Source organism: Medicago sativa, chromosome 1 (assembly GCF_051527215.1).
Source record: "Medicago sativa cultivar Bolivia chromosome 1, Bolivia_mono, whole genome shotgun sequence".
NCBI classification, from domain to species: domain Eukaryota; kingdom Viridiplantae; phylum Streptophyta; class Magnoliopsida; order Fabales; family Fabaceae; genus Medicago; species Medicago sativa.
Window position 1 is genome coordinate 15818518 of NC_140749.1, and position 23904 is coordinate 15842421.

At 38.1% G+C, this 23904-nt stretch overlaps 2 protein-coding genes across 2 annotated transcripts; both read right to left on the reverse strand.

Moving 5' to 3' along the window:
• Window positions 1–6795: 6795 nt before the first annotated feature.
• On the reverse strand, window positions 6796–19331 carry LOC146953057 (F-box/LRR-repeat protein 16-like). Its single transcript, XM_085740804.1, has 3 exons — window positions 18907–19331; window positions 18761–18828; window positions 6796–7460 (listed from the first exon to the last, which is right to left on the reverse strand). Exons 1-3 carry the CDS (start codon window positions 19329–19331, stop codon window positions 6796–6798), a joined length of 1158 nt encoding a protein of 385 aa, XP_085596930.1.
• LOC146953058 (uncharacterized) lies at window positions 14162–16137 on the reverse strand. Its single transcript, XM_085707716.1, has 2 exons — window positions 15282–16137; window positions 14162–15155 (listed from the first exon to the last, which is right to left on the reverse strand). The coding sequence occupies exons 1-2, from the start codon at window positions 16072–16074 to the stop codon at window positions 14338–14340; spliced, it is 1611 nt and encodes a 536-aa protein (XP_085563842.1). The 5' UTR covers window positions 16075–16137; the 3' UTR covers window positions 14162–14337.
• Window positions 19332–23904: the final 4573 nt, after the last annotated feature.

Below are 23904 nucleotides of genomic sequence, written 5' to 3' on the forward strand. Positions count from 1 at the left end.
TAATAGTCATTGCAAATGATACAACCAAGGGGAACTGTCTTCTTTGAAACTTGAAAGGAATTTTGACTGAAGGTGTTAGAGACAATATGGGTATGATTACTTCTCGATATTACCTTCCCCTCAAGAATATATTTTCCCGTTTCAGTGATAACCAACCTGGTTCCATTGCATAGTCCATACTGTTGATCTAAATTCCTTACCAACATTACCGGCACTCCAACTTTTAACCTTAATTTATGAAAGGCCAAAATTTGCATTTGATGAAAAATTAAATAAACATTTGAACCAAAAAAAAGAAAAAAAAAACACTTAAACTATAGCAATGAAGAATCTACATATGAGAACAATTATTTTTGAAGAGAAAATGGATCTTGCAACTTCACTTGACTAATGAAAATTTTGAAAAAATTACCGTTGGCAACGACATCAAGAAAGGATCTTATATGTATATATGTCATAAATATCATATTAGATGAAACACAATATCATTAAGAATTTTTCAAGACACAGTTGACAAATTTTAATTGAATGATTTATTTGTTCACTTTCTATTTTTCAGCCACACCTCTTTGAATTGTGGCAAATAGTGCATTGTGATTGACTGCTCTTTATTCTTGAAGAATTCTTTGTGTTTATTTTTCTAGAGATATAGCATTGCTCTAAACAATTTCAATGTACACGTAATTCCCTTTCTTGTAGAGCATCAACATTGAGTAAAGTATTCTAACACATAGCAGAATCTAATATTGGACAGCATTGCACATGAAAATTTTGTTCCATACTTACTAAATAATAATCGAACCGATGAATTGCATAAAATACGGTAAAAATATTATTTTTACTTGATAATATGCAGGATTAAATAAGCCAAAACATTCACCAATTACAATCAAAACCATTAGTAATATTTATTTTAACACCAAAATCACAGTTGATGTCATAGTTTAGGTGTACACATGCCAAAAATTTCATATCAGTCAGATGAAACACTCACCAATGACAATCAAAATCCATAAGTAATATTTAATTTTAAACCAAAATCACGGTAGATGTCGTTCTTTAGGTGTATTTTCATATCAAATGGTAACAGAGTTAAAAGAACTTAGTCACAAATGGATTGGCTGATTAGTTGGTTAACAGAATCATAATATGGATTGGTTGATTAGTTGGTTAACAGAATCATAATATACGGTAATTAAATCCATCAATAATATTTATCTTTAAACCAAAATCACGGTAGATGTCGTAGTTTAGGTGTATTTTCATATCGAATAGTAACAGAGTTAATAGAACTCAGTCACAAATGGATGCATAACCACCATATAGCAAAAGACTTCATTTGTTCTGGAATGAAAGACATAAACTGATATCAAAATTGAATGTGATTAGTCATAATCTCAGATCCAAAATAGTACAGAACAAAAATAATCAACCAGACATCGCTGGCTAAACAAAAAAAGCATCAATAATATCCTGCAGAATGTATATATAATTACATTGGAATATAAGGTTTTTTTAGAAGACAATAACAACATAACACATGCATCTCACGCAGATGCCAAGAGTTGAGTTTAACTCTTAATTACGGTAACATTCATAAGCACTATAGACTGATGTGTATCAAATTCTAAGTTGCGGCATTAACTCTTATTCTTAATTACAGTAACATCGATGTATTTGTCTAGTTAATGCTTTGTCAATACAAAAATAATAACAACTAAATATTCAAGGCCAAATATGGATGCATAACAATAGAGGGCAATTTGATTAATACCATAAAAGTTGGTTCAACATAAAGAGACAAAAGCTCTGATACAAAATAGTCTGACAAAAAACTTTAAAAAAAAAAAAAAACAGAACAAACTTGCTTAACAACTTCATGTTCATCTCAACCCAAATTCATGTTCATTTCAACCCAAGCCTAACGCTAACAAATTCATGTTCATCTCAACCCAACTTCATGTTCATCTCAACCCAAGCCTAATGCTAACCCCAAAGAATCGTAACATAGAGTGCATCATTGTTTCCAGCAGCGGGTGCACCTAGCGTGACTTTTACACCATCGTAGAGATTCCGCGCATCAAACATGTCAGGTAACATCACAGCCCCCTACGTAAATAAAAACACAAAAAACACACTTTCAGTAACAAATAAATCACGGAAAAAGTTTGTATAAGAAAGAAAAAAGGACAGCCACGTCTTCAACATTTCAACATCGTATTCAACTATATACAGCCTATACTTCATCGGCAGCTTGTTGACAGCTTTGTCCAGATCAGAAACAGGATTAGTAACCAAAGGACCTATCACACAAACACATTAAAACAGTATTAGAAAGGCAAAATCTCGATATATACAGCAAAGTTGTACGACAGAATAAGGGATTATATATGAAACAATTTACCGCTGAGGCAGTGGTATGACAGAAACGTCTCTGCATTACGTCCAGCCATGGTAGGGAGTGAAAAACAACCAGGATAATATGACTCATTATCATGTCGTTGTTGTCTCAAAGTTTCCGGCGATGAACATCGCTGAGAGAGAAATGAAATGGATCTTGATGTTGTTTTTACCTTGCTTCTGATTCTCATAGTTTGCCATCGAAGAAGATATTTAGATTTTGATTTTTGTTGTTAATTGTTGTACTCTCTTTGGTTTCTGGAGAGAGAGAAAGAAAAGAAGAAGTTGCAAAGGAGATGAGGAGAGAAAGGAGAAAGATGAAGACTGAATTTATTAGGAGATGCATATATCTGCTTTGGAAATAGTCAAGCGTGTGCTGAGTATTGTAAACGACGGGAAAAAAAGCAGAGAACGTTTTGATTTGCAATGCAAGGGCCAACTAATACTCCCTCTGTGTCAAAATATAAGCAAAATTCACTTTTTAGGTTCATTCATTTAATGATGTATGTGGTTTATAATATGGACCACATACATCATTGAATGAATGAACTTAAAAAGTGAATTTTGCTTATATTTTGAAACGGAGGGAGTAGTGCTAAAACCAAGCCTCAATTAATGCACACGAATTATAGGGAAAATAACAAATGGTCAAGGAAAAATTTGAAATTCAAATTTGACAAATAGAAGGAGGGAATTTTTTTTAGGGTTAAAGTGATTAACAATTAATGCAGTAGAATTAGAGGGAAAAAAATTAGGTTAAGAGATGGCTAGACCTAATAAGCTTTAAGAATAAGTGATATGTTTTTTTTTTTTTGACAAAAATAAATGATATTCATTCATTCAAATTGATAGAGCACATCGATACAATGAAAATTCACCAAAAACAAAAATGATGAATATGTGAACAAACTCACAGCATCCATGATAATAGCATCAAACGGCAAAGTACTAAAGCCTACACATATGACTATATTTAAATTAAATCACCGGAATACTCATGTCTCCGGATCTGCAACATTGATGATTCCAAAGTCATTGATTTGATCTGCACTGGATCGAAGCTGATCTGACAATCTGAACCGAACAAATACCTAAACGAAACAAAAAAGACAAACAACGTCGCACAAAGACGACAAAATCACGAAAGAAAAAGCGAAATAGATGTGAAAATCACTTATTTCAATAAAAGGGAAATAGAAAAAACGAGTTAGAGGGGTGATTTTGAGTCAAAAATTGACCCTAAATCACCCCTCTTTGGCGGATGAAGGTGAAGAAACTAGGGTTTTTGCGACGGCTCCAAGAGAGAGAAGGAGAAGAGAGAGCAGCGTTAGGAATTCCTTCCTGATTTCTATAAATATGTTAAATTTTGTTTTAAAATCTCTCTAAAAAAATTCTTTAAACAATTGGTCCTTTAAATATTTTTAATCAGAATTATTAGTCTCTTCTTTAAGTTAATTTTTGTATATTCTTCAAAATTTTGAATATTTTTTTGCACTCAAGTTTAATACATTATAGAAACCTCTACCATAAATTTGACATCATGCTCATTGCTAACACAACTTATCACCTACAATTTAATACCACAAAATATTATATACCAAGAGGAAAATTCTACTTTGAATCACTTTGATAATTCATCCATAATAGACTAGTATTTAAAAATCACTCAAAATTTTATTAAATGAGTTTGACTTCTAAAAGTTGACTTTATCAACATCAGATCCTCAAAGGAAAAACAAATATTTACGTTCCTTAAAAATCTACTAATTTGTTTTTTCTAAAGTCACAGTCACAATAGTAAGAACAACAATTAAATTTTTTTACTCTCATTTCATCTTTTTTGAGAGTCAAAAGGATGAAATGAGAGTAAAAATTTTATTTATTTTTAGAATAATGTTTTGAGATATATTTGAGAGAAACGCTAGGTTTTCATATATTGTTTTCTTAGGGTTCAATTTAGACCTTTACTCTAATTGTTAACCTCTAACAACCATTTTCCTCTAATTCTTAATGATGCAGCAAAAGAGACAGAAAAATTATAATCAAGGAGTTGAAAAGATAAAGAACACTCTAAGCTAATATGTAACTTTAACTTTCAGCTACTGCATAATGCATAATCTGCCATAGTAGCGATAAGTTAAACGGTACATAAACATCGTTGCATGTCCATATTCAAAAACCATTGCTTCCAAATCTTAGACATAAGTAATTCCAGTTTTACATTCTCTGCAATATCTCCAAACATGATTCGTCAAGCCAAGGATGAAATGTTCCCTTATGGCACACAATATGCAAAAATGTATAGACAAAAGTGCATCAAAATAACTTCCATCGCAAGCAATTCACAAGAAAAAAAAATATCAAAAGTTGAATTATGAAACAATGCACCTTATAAAACTGTACAATTATCTAGTGAATTCCATGAGATGTTTAACTACTAAACTAGTAATTTCTTTTAAGTAAATGAGACACAGTAAATTTCTATATTCAATTTCCCATATGCACTTTTCTGAGTTGGTAATTGGTTCAGTTAATCACTCATGTTGAATGCCTAAAGCAAAGTTTATAAAATTATTGCTACAAGGAATAGCCAAACATTGCATTTGCAAGAAACTGATATAAAGGGCCAACCAGATGCTTTATATGTCATGCCATCGCAGGATTCAACTCCAAGGAATGGCCTAACATTACATATGCACGAGACTGATTCGACAACTCAACCTATCACACTATTGCGTCAAGCCTCTGGCCCCTTTCCTATATTGAATCATTACTTAAACAGGCAAAATATTGAAGGGTTTAATTGAAAAAGAATAAGTAGGAATAATTGAGAAAGGATATAATTGACAAACCAGCAATAGCAGAACGCAGCAACTGCATCACTGCAAACAGATAGCACAAAACAACGCAGCCACCCCCACAAAACCGCTTCCAAGAATGCAAATATTTAGCAAAAACAAATATCCCCCGATACCCCTAAACTTGACATTGGTTCAACCAACTACATGATAAAAGCTTGACACCGTCGACAACCAATTCAGTATCCCAATCCATATGATGAAAAATCCTTGCATTTCTTGCCTTCAAAATGCTCCACATACTCGCAAACCAAATGGCTTCTTACGTCAAGCGAACCAGCCCTGTAAAGGTAATAAAGTGGATGGTACAGATAATGTGAAATACCACCTGTACTCCCAGCCAATGCACAATTCCAAACCATATTTTCCATACAGTCGGGCATGACGAAAATAAGTGTCTCTCTACATCCTTCTATGCAAATGTAACTCTTACCTACCTATAATTTCTTTTCTACATAAATTGTCCTTCGATTACAATTTTGCATTACCTGCCATACAAACACGGACACCTTCGACGAAATAATTTTATTCCAAAGTTTTTATTGTCAGAAACTCCTCATCAGCAACACTCTCGCCTTTAATAACATTATAAGTTGAACAACATTATCATGTTTCTAAAATTATAACTGCCTTTATCAGTTCAGGTCCCACACCCAAGTATTTTCAACTTTCTTCCTCATATCTGAGACGCTAGGCTCCTTACACAATGATAGGGAATAAAACCGATCGATCCTCCTTTTTAAGGTGGCTCCACCAACCCATTCGTCGCTCCAAAAAAATGTGTCCTCACCTCCCCCCGGATTGAAAACCAATCATGATTTTCTCTCGATCCCCTACTCCACTCTCTCAATCTCTTAACCAAAGAGACAAGTCTGTCGTGTTACATTTAATTTTCTCAGCCTCTTCACCGTACTCACTTTTGAGAACCTTGTACCAGAGTCGATCTTTCTATGTTCTCAACCTCCATGAATTATAGACCCTAATGTTTTTTTACACCTAATCCCCTCATTTCCTTATCCTTAAAAACCTTGTCCCAATTTACCCAATTCACTCTCCTACTCTCATGATTCCTACCCCACAAAAATTGCTTTAAAAGAGATTCAAGTTTAGAAAAAATACCTACCGGAGCTTTGAAGAAAGAAAGATAGAACACTGAAGTGCGCATTCATGTTATGACACCCAAGTGCAATCGTAAACATATTTTTTTGCACCCAAAAAACTAAAAAAATATGCAACATCCAAATACTAATTAAAGACTATAACTTAAGTCATAAAAAGAACCAAGAGCATAAACTAGAAGAAATATAACAGACAACAAAAATAACAACATTATCATTAAGCCTACTAAAACAAATATATCTTTCGATTTAAATAAGTAGTTGTAAATTTAACAATCAAACTTCATGCCAATATTTTTGAGTTGTCAACTACATTTTGAGGGGGGAAATCCATAAGACATCTTCGAATTCAAAGCACAATATTTATAGGATGCAAGCAAACAATGCATCCTTGACATGAGAAGAGATTCTTCTTTCTGTCACTCAAATAATGCTATTATCTTTCTTGAAGATGCCACTGACGCAACAACATTAGCATGCAATTTATCACAACCTCTCAAATCGATTTCTTTCAGTTGTGTGCAATTTTCTACCACACGCTTCAATCCATTGTTTGTGACATGATAACAATTTTTCAGTAAAAGATGCAAAAGTCCACGACAATTCTTTGAGGTCACATAAAGTGTTTCATCATTAACTTCCGTATATGACAAGTTCAACACCTCTAGCTTGGGGACTTCAAAATTAATTTCAAGTAGGTTTACACTTGACCAAGATATGTTTAAATGTCTAATCTGACAACATCTTTTTAAAACTTGACAAATACCTACTTTGGATATTTTATAGCAATAGCTTAGATTGAGCAGCTGCAAATTGGGGAAAATTGAAGCAAACATTATGATTCTACTATCTCTTAACCATTGGTTGTGACCCAAATCAAGAGAATTCAATTGAGGTCTTACAACAATATCCTTCAAAAATTTAGAATTCTCTGTCTCTACATTCATTCTCCCAAAATCACAGTTTGAAATGATGGTCTCTTCAAGAAGATTACAATTTTTGAACAAGTTGAAAAGCAATCTGTTGTTGAAGGAGTTATGGCCAGAGAGATTAATTTTGCGGAGTCTGAAAAATGCTAACTGGACTGGCATGGATAGACCATTCCCTTTGATTGTTCAAGTCAAGATAACCAGCTCAGCACGTCTTCAGTCAACGACGGATTGATTGATCAAGTCAAGACGGCCAGCTCATCACAACTCCAGCCGGATTGATTGTTCAAGTCAAGACGGCCAGCTCAGCATGTCTTCAGCCAGTTCAGTACTGATGATAGACGCATCTTGATTCCACGCGCCTGGTACGGATGAGTTGATCTTTAGTTCACGCGCGACCGTACAGAAAACAGACAGCCAATAGAAGACTCTGGATCACAACTTAATGGGCCTTGAATGAACAGAGAAAGGCCCATTAAACCAACACTATAAAAGGGGAACATTTGGATGTTTGATGGGACAGATTTCAGACAGTGAAAACAGTGTATCATTCATTTACTTCTTAAAAGTGCTCTTGAGACTCCACCTAGGACGTCTCATTGAGCAGCTTACCTATTGTAATTAATTTGTTTACATACGTGAACATTTGGCGCCCACCGTGGGGCTACGGTAAAACTTTCCAACGACCTAGCTCCATTTTCAACAAACCTATCGTCATGGTACGACGCGGACAAACCCGGACCTCGTCCGGATCCGAGCTGGAAGACGACGCCAACCCCCAACTAGCCCAGCTGCTCGAGGCAGTGCGTGAGCTTCAAGAGCGGAATGTCGAGCAACAGAGACAAAATGACGAACATCAACGTCTGCAGGCAGAAGCCCTTGCTCGGGAGGCCGAGCTGAAGCAACAACTGGAAGATCGAGAGCGCGAGCTCAGACATCAGATGGAGGCCAGAGAGAGGGAGCTGAGGGAGCAGCTTGAGCTCTTGAGAAACAACGTGACTGGAGCTGAAACCACCAGATTGATGCCTAAAGTGTTCCAACCATTCTCAACGGAAATACAAACGGTGGAAATCCCTCGTCACTTTCGGGAACCCACCATTGACTCATACGATGGGACGAGTGACCCACATAGTCACGTCTCAACTTTCCAAACGCAGATGTTCATAAGCGGAGCTGATGATGCATTAAGCTGCAAAATTTTTGCTGGGACCTTGAAGGGTGTAGCACATAAGTGGATAGCAGGGCTGCCTGCCAGATCAATCACAAACTTTGAGGACTTGGCCACTCGTTTCGTTGCCCAATTCGCAGCAAATACCGTGAAGCCTTTCCTACTGGCAGATTTGTTTGACATCCGCCAGCGCCCCACTGAATCCTTGAAGAGCTATCTGGCTCGGTTCAACAACGCCACTCTCATGGTGACGGAGCCGAATGAGGATATTTTTGTTATGGCATTTGAGAAGGGTCTGAACTCTGGAGCTTTTAGTGAAGCTTTGACGTTGCGCAAGGCACATTCCATGAATGAGATTCGGATGAGGGCGGAGAAGCACATTGAAGCCGAGGAGATAACAAGGGAGAAAGGATCTAGAGAGATACGAGGCAGAGACCGGGCTAACGAGGATCGTCGGGAAGGAGTGATGAAAAGGCTAGGGGGAGAAAGGTTCCCAAGAGGTGTCCCACTGGATCGAGGAGGCCGCCCAGAGCGTGAAGTCCCTATCAGAAGGAACCCATGAGAGGAAAATTTCAGTCCTCTCAACAAGGGAAGAGCTCAAATACTCAAAGAGGTTATGAACACTCAGATTATCAAGCGACCGCCTCCAAACCCTCGTCCTATGGGGAGTGAAGCAGGGTTGTGGTGTGAATACCATCGCACCCAAGGACACGATACCGACAACTGTCGTACCCTTCGAACGCACATTGAAAAGTTGATACAAGAGGGTCACCTTGGGCGCTACGTTCAAGGGAGGGGTGGAGGCTACCATGACAAAAGGGCTGCTCCTAGTAGAGATTCAAGTCGATCCCCGAAGCGAGGTCGTGGAAAGGAGAAGCTTCATGACAAAGAAGCTGAAGGAGGGCACGAAAGGAACAACAGAGGCACGGTCAACACCATAGCGGGGGGATTTTCTGGAGGGGGATCGACTAGCTCGGCCAGAAGAAGATATTCACGGTCCAACCAATCTTGCAATATGGTGGGAGTGTATGCTTTTAAAGAGCACCCTCAATTAGCTTTTACCTTCAAAGATTTTGAAGGACTGTATCCTCATGACGACGATCCTTTGGTCATCTCCGTATCCACGACGGGTTTCCAAATTAAACGTACAATTGTGGACACTGGTAGCTCGGCGAATGTGTTGTTTTGGGAAGTGTTCAAAAAGCTAGATCTTCCCAAAGAAATTATGAGGGAGCACCGAGGATCTCTGCTGGGATTCGCGGGAGAATCCGTCGAAATCATTGGATACGTAGACTTACGTACCACATTTGGGGAGGGGGAGAATGCAAAAACTATAGTGGTAAAATATATTGTGGTTGACGCACGATCCTCCTACAATGTCATTTTAGGAAGACCAGCGTTGAATGGCTTGGAAGCAGTTACCTCAACCGCACATTTGTGTATGAAGTATCCGTTGGAAAATGGTCGTGTGGGAGTTGTCAGAGGAGATCAAATCGTCGCCAGAAAATGCTATGAGGATAGTTTGAGAAACAAAGGAGCTGAAAGGAGAAAGACACCTGAGGATTTGCGTTGCAACTTTTTGGACCTGGACTTGGACCCAAGAAGTTTTAGCAAGGATGAAGAGGAATGGCATCCAAGGCCGGCAGAGGAGGTGAAGGAAGTACAAGTGGGGGAGAAGCCATGCAAGAGGGTCAGGATCGGCACGAACTTATCAAAAGAAATGGAGGAGGAGCTGGTATGTACACTAAGGAGGAACTTGGATGTGTTTGCATGGTCAGCCAAAGACTTGCCGGGAATAGACCCAAATTTCATATGTCATCGGTTAGCCATTGATCCAATGGCGAGAGTCGTACAGCAAAGGAAGCGTAAGATGAGTGTGGAGAAACAAAATGCAGTACGAGAGGAGACTCACAAACTAGTAAAAGCAGAATTTATTAGAGAGGTGAAGTACCCGACCTGGTTGGCCAACGTGGTGATGGTGAAGAAGCCTTCAGGAAAATGGAGAATGTGCACGGACTACACCGATCTAAACAAGGTGTGTCCCAAGGATGCTTATCCGCTGCCGAGCATAGATCAACTGGTAGATAATGCCTCAGGGTATGACCTTCTCAGTTTCATGGACGCTTATTCGGGCTACAACCAAATTCGAATGCACCCAGAGGATGAAGAAAAGACAGCTTTTATGACAGACAAGGCTAATTACTGTTACAAGGTTATGGCGTTTGGGTTGAGGAACGCCGGAGCAACTTTTCAAAGATTGGTGGATAAAGTCTTCAAGAGTGAGATAGGCAAGACAATCGAGGTGTATGTAGATGACATGGTTGTAAAATCGACAAAAGAAGAGGATCATCAAGGAAGTCTCAACAAGGTATTCGACTTGCTTAGGAGGCACAATATCAAGCTAAATCCGGAAAAATGCTCGTTTGGAGTACAAGCAGGAAAGTTTTTAGGCTTCATGCTAACCAAGAGGGGAATAGAGGTCAATCCGGAAAAGTGCAAGGCCATCATGGATATGAGGAGCCCAGCTGATGCGAAGGAGGTACAAAAGCTAACTGGGAGGATTGCTTCGCTCACAAGGTTCTTGTCATGCTCAGCTGACAAGAACCTACCCTTTTTCCAATTGCTGCGGAAGAATGAAAAGTTTTGCTGGACAGAAGAGTGTGAAGGAGCGTTTCAAAAGCTAAAGGAATTTTTGACAACCCCTCCCATCCTTGTGAAACCTAAGCTAGGCACTCCCTTGATACTCTACCTGGCCGTATCTGAGAATGCATGCAGCTCGGTGTTAGTTCAAGAAGAAGGGAAGGAGCAAAAGCCAGTGTACTTTACCAGCAAAGTACTCCATGGATCGGAAATACGATATCAGAAGATTGAAAAGGTGGCATTAGCTCTAATATCGTCAGCCAGGAAGTTGAGGCCTTACTTTCAAAGTCATACCATAATAGTTCGGACCGATCAACCCGTTCGGCAAGTACTGCAAAAGCCGGACCTGGCAGGAAGGATGGTAGCATGGTCGGTAGAGTTGTCTGAGTTCGACATTGCTTTCGAACCAAGGGGAGCAATAAAAGCGCAAGTTCTGGCAGATTTCCTGGTAGAAATGACTACAGAAAAAGGAAACATGGAGACAGCTAAGTGGGTGTTGTCGGTTGACGGTTCATCCAACCTTAAAGGAAGTGGGGCAGGAGTGGCATTGGAAGGACCAGACGGAGTATTGATAGAGCAATCTTTGAGGTTTGAGTTCAAAGCGAGTAACAACCAAGCTGAATATGAAGCTTTGTTGGCTGGAATGCGTTTGGCTCTGGAAGTAGGAGTCAAGGAGCTTGAGGCAAAAAGTGACTCCCAGCTAGTCTTCGGACAGGTCACAGGAAACTTCCAGACAAAGGATCCTCAACTCTTGGTGTATCTTGAGAGAGTCAGACACTTAACTCAAAAGTTTGTAAGTTTCAAATTATTACATGTACCTAGAGAGCAGAACAGTAGAGCAGATTTGTTGGCTAAGTTGGCTAGCACTAAGCGACCAGGAAATAATAGATCAGTGATCCAAGAAACTTTGAAGCGACCGAGCATTGAACAAGAGGAATTGCTTTTTCTTACAGAAGATTTCGAGTCATGGATGGGAGATATCATCCGTTATCTAAGGGATGGTCAACTTCCAAGTGAGGAGGAGCAAGCACTTAAGGTAAAAAAAAGATCGTCCAAGTTTGTGGTTATCGCTGATCAACTCTTCAAGAGGGGTTTCTCTAGCCCGCTCCTGAAGTGTTTGGCTCCCCAGCAGGCCGAATATGTAACAGCTGAGGTCCATGAAGGGGTATGTGGAACTCACATCGGGGGCAGAGCTTTAGCAGCAAAAGTACTTAGAGCAGGATATTATTGGCCGACCATGAAAGAAGATTGCTCCAAGTACGTCAAGAAGTGTGACAAGTGTCAGCGGTTCTCTAACCTCCATCAAGCTCCTCCTGAATATTTAAGCTCAGTGATTTCTCCTTGGCCCTTTTTCAAATGGGGAGTAGATATCCTAGGTCCTTTCCCCTTAGCACAGGGTCAGGTGAAGTTTTTGATTGTGGCCGTGGACTACTTCACGAAGTGGATTGAGGTGGAGCCGGTGGCCACTATTACGGCAGATAGGATCAGGAAGTTTTATTGGAAGAAGATTATATGCAGGTTTGGTCTCCCCGCGATTTTGGTTACTGACAACGGCACTCAATTTGCTAGCTCATCTGTGGCAAATTTCTGTGAGGAGTGGGGAATACAACTTAATTTTACCTCGGTCGAGCATCCACAATCAAATGGTCAAGCTGAATCAGCAAACAAGGTGATTTTACAAGGTTTAAAGAAGAGATTGGAGGCGGCCAAAGGATTATGGGTAGAGGAGTTACCAATGGTGATGTGGTCATATCACACTACCCCACACTCATCCACACAGGAAACTCCCTTCAGGATGGTGTATGGATCAGATGCTATGATTCCAATTGAAGTCATGGAACCAAGTGCAAGAGTCCTTTTCACACAGGAAGGAGTGAACGATGGTAACCTACTGAACAACTTGGACTTCCAGGAAGAGGTTCGAGCACGAGCTCAGGTGAAGGAGGAAGCTTGTAAGAGAAGAGCGGCACGGAGGTATGACTCAAAGGTGAGAAGGAGAAGTCTCAAACAAGGGGACTTAGTACTGAGGAAAAAGCCAGGAGGAGAGCAACCAGGAAAATTGCACGCACACTGGGAAGGACCTTTTAGAGTGAAGGACGAAGTGGGAAAGGGAGCTTACCGTTTGGAGCGCCTGGATGGCAAGAAGGTGCCACGCACCTGGAACGCCGCAAACCTTCGTTACTACTTTAGCTAAGGGGAGCAAATCGAGAGAAATGGCCAAGTCTTGTGTTTATTTTATTATGGATAGTCTAGTATGTTAAAGAGCAGAGCTCTAATGAAGGCATTATGCCAATAGCCGTCTAGTATGTTAGAAGTAAAGCTTTAATGTTATTGGATCTTTGTATTGTACTCCTATCTATTTCTTATAATATTGAATCAAGGCCATTTTCCTGCAGGATACACTGAATCTACGTTATAGGGAGAGATCCGTTAGAGACTCTCCTTGACGTCTCAATAAGGGTGGTCGAGTAGAGCCACGCCTTCAAGACCTAAGCGAGTATCGGTATAGACCCGACCCTTAGGCAAATCTACGTTATAGGGAGAGATCCGTTAGAGACTCTCCTTGACGTCTCAATAAGGGTGGTCGAGTAGAGCCATGCCTTCAAGACCTAAGCGAGTATCGGTATAGACCCGACCCTTAGGCAAATCTACGTTATAGGGAGAGATCCGTTAGAGACTCTCCTTGACGTCTCAATAAGGGTGGTCGAGTAGAGCCACGCCTTCAAGACCTAAGCGAGTATCGGTATAGACCCGACCCTTAGGCAAATCTACGTTATAGGGAGAGATCCGTTAGAGACTCTCCTTGACGTCTCGATAAGGGTGGTCGAGTAGAGCCATGCCTTCAAGACCTAAGCGAGTATCGGTATAGACCCGACCCTTAGGCAAATCTACGTTATAGGGAGAGATCCGTTAGAGACTCTCCTTGACGTCTCAATAAGGGTGGTCGAGCGGAGTCATGCCTTCAAGACCTAAGCGAGTATCGGTCGTGTAGACTTGGACAAATTTACGCGGTAAGAGAAATGCATAGTAAAAGAGAGCATGCTGAAGTACACAACAATAACAAGAGATACCATAGCAATCCGAAGGTTAAATAATACAACATAGTTTGACCCAAAAGTGACCTAATGCGAATGGCCGAAATGGCCTTACAGGAAAATAAAATAACATAAGTCCGAATACAACACAATAAACATCAGCTATCCACAGACTCCACGGCGTCCCCACTAGTCTGGACGGATCTCACCAAGATCAAGGTGGGGAAACCTAGCATGGACCAGGCCAAGAGCTTCACGGAAGCCATTATCATACTCAGTTACTCCCTGGCTTGCGAGTTCGGTGATCCTCATCTGCAGCGCGTCTCGCGCTTCCTGGGCGGCGACCAAAAGAGTTTGAATTTCAGATTTCTCCTTCCTTAAAGTTTGAAACTTCCTATCAGAAGTTCTCAAGTCCGTCTCAGCCTTCTCCAACTCCTTAGTGGCATGATTATACTGACCTTCCAACTCTGCGCACCGTCTCTCAAGTGTATTGACCTTATCTTTCAATGGTTGTACATTCTTGAGCAAATAATCAAACTGGCGACGACAAAGATCCTCGGTGGAGTTAGCTAGAGCACTCGCCCAGAAAGAGTAAGCTCTCATGGCTTGCAGGGACTCAGAGATTCCAAGATGATTCATCCTCGCTGTGTCTGTTGAGGTAGTGGCTTGATTCAAAACCTGGTTAAAAGGAAAATCAACATCCCACAGTGAGGGGTCCGCGGCTCCGGATTTGCCAATCGCTAGCTCGGCATGCCAAGTTCCCAATGGAGGCATGTAAGGAGCGGGCTCCGAAATCTCAGGCTCGGAACGTTCCTCGACGACTTCGGGGGCCACTACCATAGAAGTATCAGGATGATTTCTTTTGGAGCTCGTCTTGGGTTGAGCGGTGGAACATCCAATGTGCTCGTTTTGTCCAGGGTTGGAGTAGGCAACCCCCTGCACCACAGCTTGATGAGCCCTAGCAGCACGACGCTCTTCCTTAGTGAGTGGTGCCATCCCGGCTGATCCTGCAAAAAAAAAAAAAAAAGTGTTAGCATAATCACGATAATTGATGTGGAGATGCAAACAAGTCTTGTACATATATTAAAAGAGAAAAAGAGGAGTTAGAGGGGTAGGGGAAGAATAATAATTACTCAATAACGAGATTAGGTTCTCGCGGTGGTTCTCATTTCCAAGCACTTTCGATGCCGGGACAGGCGTAGCCTGACGCAATAGCGAGATCAACTGGTCGTCTACATCCGATTTTGGTAGAGTGCTAAGTCTAATTTTAGAACGAGGATTTCCCGTCCAATATAAAGGAAATAGAGGATTTCCAGACTCGTCGTGAAACAATCGGGGATAGTTGGGCCCAGGACGGACGCAGAAGAAGTTCCTTTTAAAAGTGTGTATTCCCTTCCAAGAAGTGTGATAGGGGATGACAAGGCGGCGACCAGAGAAGTTACTCAGGCTCATCCATGAGTTGTTGGTACTTTTTTTTGCTAGGAAAAAGCTAAAGAATACGTAGGCGGACGGAGAAAAACCAACTCCATGGCAAATGACTTCAAAGGAGCGAAGGAAAGACCACGCTCCGGGATGAAGTTGGGTAGGCGCTACATTAAGGATTCGAAGGATCTCACATTGAAAATCAGTAAAGGGCAGACGAACTCCCAATTTTTCAAAGAAGCAATCATATACATAGGTATAGTATTCTGACTTTCGGTTAGACGGAGAATGATAGACAAACTCTCCTTCCACACAAGGGAAGATGTCAAAGAAGCCTTTCCGGGAGGGCTTCGTTAGACGTTCATAAAGTTTAAAGATGCTGTTGTGGTCATCATAGATGGAGGATTGACGGATTTCCTCGGCCGCCGAATCATGCTCGCTTTCTTCCGACATGGCTACGGAGGAAGGAGGGTCAGAAGAGCTAGACATGGATTGATCACTCATGAAGGATTGAATACACTAGTTCCTGACACAAACAAACACATGGTTATTATTGAGGTGTACCTGGCATATTTCTAGATATATTTATATCATCAAGTGAAAAACTAGTAAAAAAAAAAGGGGGGGTTGGGTAAAAAAAAAAAATAATTTTGCTCCTACCCGTCCCCCATTCTCTCTAGCCTACCCTACCATTACTTTTGTCATTTAACTAAGTGAAAAGTTGGAAAGGCATGAAACCATTACTTGGTAGTACTTTGTTACATAGTAATGTGATAATTGTTTTCTCACATGCTTCCACCCGTTCCCTTTCTTTCTATGCTATCCCACCCTACCCGTCCTTTATCTCTACCATTTTCACTATTATTATTATTATTATTATTATTATTATTATTATTAATAATTATAATAATATGGTAATAATAGAGCACTCACGTGGCTAGAGAGTAAAGCATGTGAAGCCACCACCCACATGAAGAAATTAAAAACCATTTGAATATGACAAGGTACAAGCATGTTTTTTATTTTACCAGGTGAAGCTATTAATAAAGTAGTAGGAAAATAACATATGTTATATGTTAAAAGCATGAGAAGGTACAAAGCAGTCACCTACCCGTACCTTTTCTCTCTACATTATCCCATCTATCTTTGTTACTATTATTACTCTACCCGGCCCCATCAAAAGTTACAACACAATTCTCTCTACCCCTCCTCTCCTTTCTACCTACCCGCCCTCTCCCTTTTCTCCTATCCATTTTTCTCTCTCTGGACTACTCATAAAAATAAAGAGATGGCATTGGTGAAGCTCATGATATTTTCCTGTACAATACAACTTCTCCACCCACCCATTTTCACTACTACCATTATTGTTATTTAATAATAATAGTACCAAAAATATGAGCACATCCATACTTCCTTCCCTGGGAGTCACGCCTAGAATAAACCCTTTAAGTGTAACCCTCCTTGACCCTTAATATATGTACAATAAGGTGTAAATATACTTTGAGATGTATATAATTACACAAAGTGTTGATGAGTGTACTATGCAAAAGTGTACTATACAAATTCCTAGCATTATTTAAGTTAAAATTTTGTCTCAACATCACTAACACTCCCTCCTACCCGTCCCTTCCTTCTTCCTACCCGTCCCACTCTCCCACCCGTCCTTTCTCCTCCTTCTCCTAGCCCTCCACACTCTCTTACCCACAAGTACAACTATGTTTAGCATACACACTCCACATGACAGACCTCCCTATCACAACAAACATTGAAATCACACTCTTTCATTAAAGAGTGGTTCAAGCTCAACACCAAAGTTAAGGCACATGGAAGATTTACTATGTTGTGAGCAAGAAAAATATATAACAAGTTTCTAAGTTACTTCTTGGTTACACAGGTCTAGACATCCAAATTCTTATCACTCTAATTCACGATAATGAAGCCCGGACGAATTTTTGGTATCTTTGGGATGGGAGAGTCAACTCAGCGAGCCAACTCGGTGAGTCAACTCGGTGACTCAAGCCAGGCGAGTATGGCTGTTTGGGAGGTGTGGAGATGGAATGGCACAACTCTACCAACAACATTATATAGCTTTAGATGCAAAGTGACATTTGTGTTTTGGTTGAAGGAATGAATGAGCTACGTTAAAAACATGAAAATTACAAGTATTTGGGCTATTCATGGATGCTACATATAAAAACAAGAGATTAGCGCCTTTACCTGAGTGATGCGAGTTGAAGGAATCAAGAAGATGAGTGGAGTGGGAAGAGTAGCAAAGCTTTCCAGCAGGAGCTAAATCAACAAAGACAAAATTGAAACTGTAAAAATGAAAGAGTGAAGTGTAGTAGGTGAAAATGAGGAAGTAAAAGTTAGTATATATATAGGGAAGAAAATAACAAAGGGTGTGGTGGGGACCGCTAAGCAATTATGAGGAAAAAGAAGCTTTAATGAGGTAGGTACAATGATGGGACAATACATGATAAATGCCATAAGTTGGAATCAAACTAGTGTTTATGACTTGGTCACGAATTAGTTACTTGGTGGACTGTGGACTGGTATTGATCGATCAAACAGGGAACAAACGCCTACGCCTTAACAGGCTTGACGCTTGGTGGACTGTGGACTGGTATTGATCGATCAAACAGAGAACAAACGCCTACGCCTTAACAGGCTTGACGCTTGGTGGACTGTGGACTGGCATGGATAGACCATTCCCTTTGATTGTTCAAGTCAAGATAACCAGCTCAGCACGTCTTCAGTCAACGACGGATTGATTGATCAAGTCAAGACGGCCAGCTCATCACAACTCCAGCCGGATTGATTGTTCAAGTCAAGACGGCCAGCTCAGCATGTCTTCAGCCAGCTCAGTACTGATGATAGACGCATCTTGATTCCACGCGCCTGGTACGGATGAGTTGATCTTTAGTTCACGCGCGACCGTACAGAAAACAGACAGCCAATAGAAGACTCTGGATCACAACTTAATGGGCCTTGAATGAACAGAGAAAGGCCCATTAAACCAACACTATAAAAGGGGAACATTTGGATGTTTGATGGGACAGATTTCAGACAGTGAAAACAGTGTATCATTCATTTACTTCTTAAAAGTGCTCTTGAGACTCCACCTAGGACGTCTCATTGAGCAGCTTACCTATTGTAATTAATTTGTTTACATACGTGAACACTAACGAACGAGTCTCTACTCCATGGAGAAAGCTATTGCAATTGATGATATAAAGTAAAGGGTTACTGAGGTCAAGTATTTCAAGTAAAGGGAAACATTTGGCAATGAGGAACAAGTCATTACTATTGAAATCGCGGATGTTCGAACAAATGAGAGATGTCAACGTTGTAATCTTTAAGGAGAAAGCTTGCAACCCAATTGCGGGTATGTAGGATTGACCGGAGAGATTGAGCGATGTGAGTTTCAATAGGAAACAAGAAACTTGAGACAGAAGCTCGTTGAGGTCACCTTTGTAGCACGTAAGGTCGAGGGAGGTGAGGTTGGTGAATCTTTGGAAGAGGCGAGAGGGAAGAGGAGAGGTTGATTCACGGCAGGCAGGCACAACCAAAGAAAATAGGAGACCGTTGGTAACGGAGAGATACTGTTTTGAGACAACAGAAAGAGACTTCAAGTAGAAACCATTATTGGCGTCGTCGATGAGGAATTTGAAGACGGATTCCCAACACTCATTAGGTAAATAAAAATCTGTTGGTGCAACCGCCATTGTGTTTCTTCTTCTTCTTTTTGAGTCACTAGACATTGATATTTTTCTAAAAGGAGTCGTCGATGACTGAACCTTATTGTTGTTTGAGATAGCAGAGGTTGTGTGGCTGCCTTGTGAAGCAAGCTTAGTGGTGTTCCTCTTGCGATTCAACAACAGGAGTTTGGTCCGATAGGGTTAGGGTTTCAATTTCAAATAAGAAGGAAGGATGGTGGAGTAGTGGACCCGGGTCGAGCTAATATAGCTACATATCTCTACAGGCCTCGTTAGTATTAACATAGCAAAAACTTTATAAAGTTGCTCTTTAGGCACCTATTATTTACTTAGAAGCACCTCGAAGCAAAGTTTAAGGATGTCAATGGGTACCCATGGTTACATATAGTATGATACCCGTTCCTGCTCCATTGGATAAATATGATACTCGTGCTCGCCCCGTACCCTCGTGGATACCCGCTATGCGGGTACCCGCGGGTATTGAGATATCCAAGGATACCTATGAATTTTTGAATTTATTTATTTTTTGGTACAAATAATAACTTTTTTTAATTACCAAAAAAATTCAACTTTTAAACATCCATACATAACACATTCAAAATTTCATAAATCATACATAATCCATATGATATGTTTTATGATATGAATGAAGTGGAAACGGTGAACTTAATAAGATGAATTAAAAAAAATAAAAATAAAAATAGGTTATTAATAAGGAATCTTAGGTGGATTGTAAAATTTCCTTCAATAAGGTAACAACTTTAAGTAATAAGATAAGATATATAAGGATATTTAAGTAATTTACTTAATTTATTATCGGGTACAATGAAATCCATGTCCGTATACATATAATAAGAGGTGTCAAATACCCGTTTATTATACCATTGGATACACGTTTAGCTACCCGCCCGGTGCCCGTGATGGATTGTACCCACGGGTGTCCGTGGGCATGGGTATTTTTGCCACCCCTAACGTAAACTATTGTTTGCAAAAATTGTAGTTAGGAGTAACTCAGAATTGGGCACTACTTGCACAAATAGTCAACTACATTATTAATTTTTTTTGAAACATAGTCAACCACATTATTATTTTTTTTACAAAGTCAACCACATTATTATTATTATTATTATTATTATTATTATTATTATTATTATTATTATTGTTATTCCTTCAAAAAAAAATTATTATTATTGTTATTATTAGAGTTTGATATTTTTGGACCTTATAAATATTTCAACATTTTGTTTTATCCCCTAAATTTTTTTTCCAACTTTTAATCTCTGCTTTTAAGTCAAATCATGCGTATCATTTGAAATTTTGAATTTTTTCCGCATTAAAGTTTGGTACGTTGTAAAATTGTCTATTGTAAAAGTGTAATTTATTTTAACAATGGATTAATTAAATATGAATTTTTATGTTTTTGACATTTAAAAACTTATATTTAATCCATTTTATATTTTTATAACAATGGATCTAAAATAATTATGTTTTTCCTTATCTAGTAGTACTGGCTCGTAGTTTGAGCTTTCCATTCAGATCATGGTAGTTTTTTCATTTTATTTTTATGGTAGTATTAACTAGTGGTGTATTTGAACGAATATATCTACTACTTTAAATTTTCGTTTATATTTAAGGACATTTTTTTCTTTCTTGACTAAAGCTTATATATAGGAACAATGTACTTTCTTGGTATTTACTCTATTTTTGCGATGGATGACCATCAACTACTTCTCAATGGGCCATTCCAAAATATATAAAAATAAAAATAAAACTACTCTTTGTCAAAACAAAAAAAAAACTACTAAAAGGCTAGTAATTTACTATTCATTTCGTATGCTTATCCATCTTCAAAGGTTGAAGTGGTTTGCTATATAACACATAATAATGCATTTTGGGATGATTTCGGGAACATACCGTTTGCTGTATAATAATGCATTTTGGGATGATTTCGGGAACATACCGTTTGCTGTATATAGCAATGTTGTAAACAAAAACAGCGCTGCTATATGCAGCGAAATTTATTTTGGCAGAATTTCACGAAGGTGTTTTTAGGTTAATAGAAAAGGGTAAAACAGGTATTTTCCACTAATTCCGGATATGATGGGAAAAAACGGCAAGCAGTGTTGTATAGTCGTGAAGGATTCGTGAGAGAATTTCTCGCGATATTTAGCATTTTTCAAACAAAAATGTTAAGAATGCTATCCCCGAGTTGGATGTCAAATTTATGTTAGATGATTTTTATTTTTCATCAATGATTTTTGATGCAATTTTAGAATATTGTTAAGTTTCGCTAAGTATTGATTTTGAAAACGCTCACGTTGAATTTTCAGTCACATCTTGTAGTCTTCCATCAATGCTATCAACTAGTGACTTGCAATCCTTCTCGATGGTAACTCTCACATCTTTTGTCCTTTTGTTGATTGTCCTTTTTATTCTCTTTGCTTGCACCTCTCATTCCTTTGCTTTAATTAACTGCACTTTGTGTTGGAAATAAAATAGAAGTACAGGGAAACTAATATAAATTTGGTTCATGAGTTTCATGAGTTTTTTTCATGAGTTTTCTTGCAAAATAAGTTAATAAGTAGGTGAGACCTAGGCTGCCTTTGAAAATTGGAGGGCAATTAACCCAAACCAATAAAAAACAGCCATGTGCACTCCATTAGAAAAATAACATTTATTATTTTATTTTGCAATTTTAGCATGTATTTTATTATTTGCATATTCACCCCATTTTAAATTAATGTCATTTTACAATTTAAACCATCAAATTAATAAGATTTTCCCTTCAATCTAATCACTCTCCAAACAATTTTTTCTTTCTTTCCAAATCTGGGTTCATCCATTGTCATTCATGGTTTTGCAAAAATCATTAAAAATAAAAAACACCACAATGAGAATCGAAAACCAGGGTACAAAGACTCACAATTCATATAACTTAATTAACCACTTCATCAATGCGCCATTTATGCACTAAATTGAAATGAAAATATATATGTTATTCGTCAGAATTTTTTTTTTGTTCAATCTTATAATCCAAGCTTTAGTAAAAGAAATAATTAATTTATATGTGTATATATAAATATTTATAAAATAAAACAATATGGATTCATATTCATTTAATTTTTTTATAACTTTAATATTATTGTTTTATATAAATTCATACTATTTAGAGTTCCCTAAAAAAAAAACTATTTAGAGTAAATTACACTCCCCTCCCATCAAAGAGCTTGAATTACACTCTCCTCCCCTCTTATGTTGAAATATACACTTCCCTCCCCTCTTTTCAAAACATATTAGAAAATATTTCACTCCCCTCCCTTGAGAGAAGTTTGAATTACATTCTCCTCCCTTCTTAAGTTAAAATATACGCTTTAGTCCCTCAAAAAAAAATTATTTCCAATAATCTAGCAAAAAAGATAATCTAATACACTTCAAAGAAAAATAGCACTGCAGGTTCATTTTAATATAATCAATTTTTTTATGAAAGAATATAATCAAATTTTGAATACATATCTTTCTCTATTTTTTATTCACAATTTCATTAACATATAGTTTTAAACCCTATTATAAAATATGAAACAACCCAAAGTAAAATTAAAATATGTGAAAAATTACTAAAGTCGATTAAGTATGGTTATTTAAAAGTGAATTTTATACTTTAAATTATAAAATTTATAACAAAATATTTAAATTTAATTGTCATTTATATTTAGATTATAAAGAAACGAATTTATATTTTTTAAATGGTGAATCAAAATTAATATATATTCTAAAAATATTCATTTATATTAAAATAGATAAACATATTTAATTATTAAAGGAGGAGGTTGTAATTCAAGCATCTTATAAGGGAGGGGAGTATAAATTTTACTTTTCAAGGGAGGAGAGTGTATATTTTAACATAAGAGGGGAGGGGAGTGTAATTCAAGCATCTTTGAGGGGAGGGAAGTGTAATTTACTCTACTATTTATCTAGATTCGATGAACTACAACAATGTTTCATTTGTGATCAATCAAATTGTGATTTATTTTAGGTCCGACATTTCTTTTGGATCAGATGAACTATTTAAAGGTATTAAATAAAAATTATCAAGATAAATGTAATGTTTCTATTAAATATTTTTGTCTTTTATATGTAAAAAATCTGTTAAATATTTGAACTACGCTCGATGAGGATTTTATTTGCTTATATATGCCGATGTAAATTGTTATGTATTCATATGAGAAAGTTAATATGACAAAATTTTGAAAACGAATAACTATTTTTAAAATATCAATGTTAATGTAGTGTTTTCATTAAATATTTTTTTATTTTATTTGCAAAACATTGTTAAATAATTGCACTACACTCGTCGCGAAATTTAAGTGTTTACATTGCGGAAGCAAATTTTTATGTATCAATATGAGAAAGTCAATGCGATAAAAATTTCAAAATTCATGATTATTTTTTCGTTGAGATACAGGCGTATTTAAAAAACAAACAAACTTGAATTCAACGAAATCATATCTTCTACCAAGACATTCACTAGGGAAGCGGTAGCCTTTCTGAAGGAAGTTATTCAGGAGTAGATGATACTCTTTTTAATTCTGCAACAAGTAGCAAAAAATTCATTAATAGT

Coding starts and splice junctions, on each gene's coding strand:
- LOC146953058 (XM_085707716.1), bottom strand. CDS start 16,074: ATGAGTGATCAATCCATGTCTAGCTCTTCTGACCCTCCTTCCTCCGTA. Junction 15,156..15,281: donor GAACCTAATCTCGTTATTGA/GTAATTATTATT, acceptor TTTTTTTTGCAG/GATCAGCCGGGATGGCACCA.
- LOC146953057 (XM_085740804.1), bottom strand. CDS start 19,331: ATGTCTAGTGACTCAAAAAGAAGAAGAAGAAACACAATGGCGGTTGCA. Junction 18,829..18,906: donor AAGATTACAACGTTGACATC/TCTCATTTGTTC, acceptor TTTACTTGAAAT/ACTTGACCTCAGTAACCCTT. Junction 7,461..18,760: donor TCTCCATGGAGTAGAGACTC/GTTCGTTAGTGT, acceptor TATCCATGCCAG/TCCAGTTAGCATTTTTCAGA.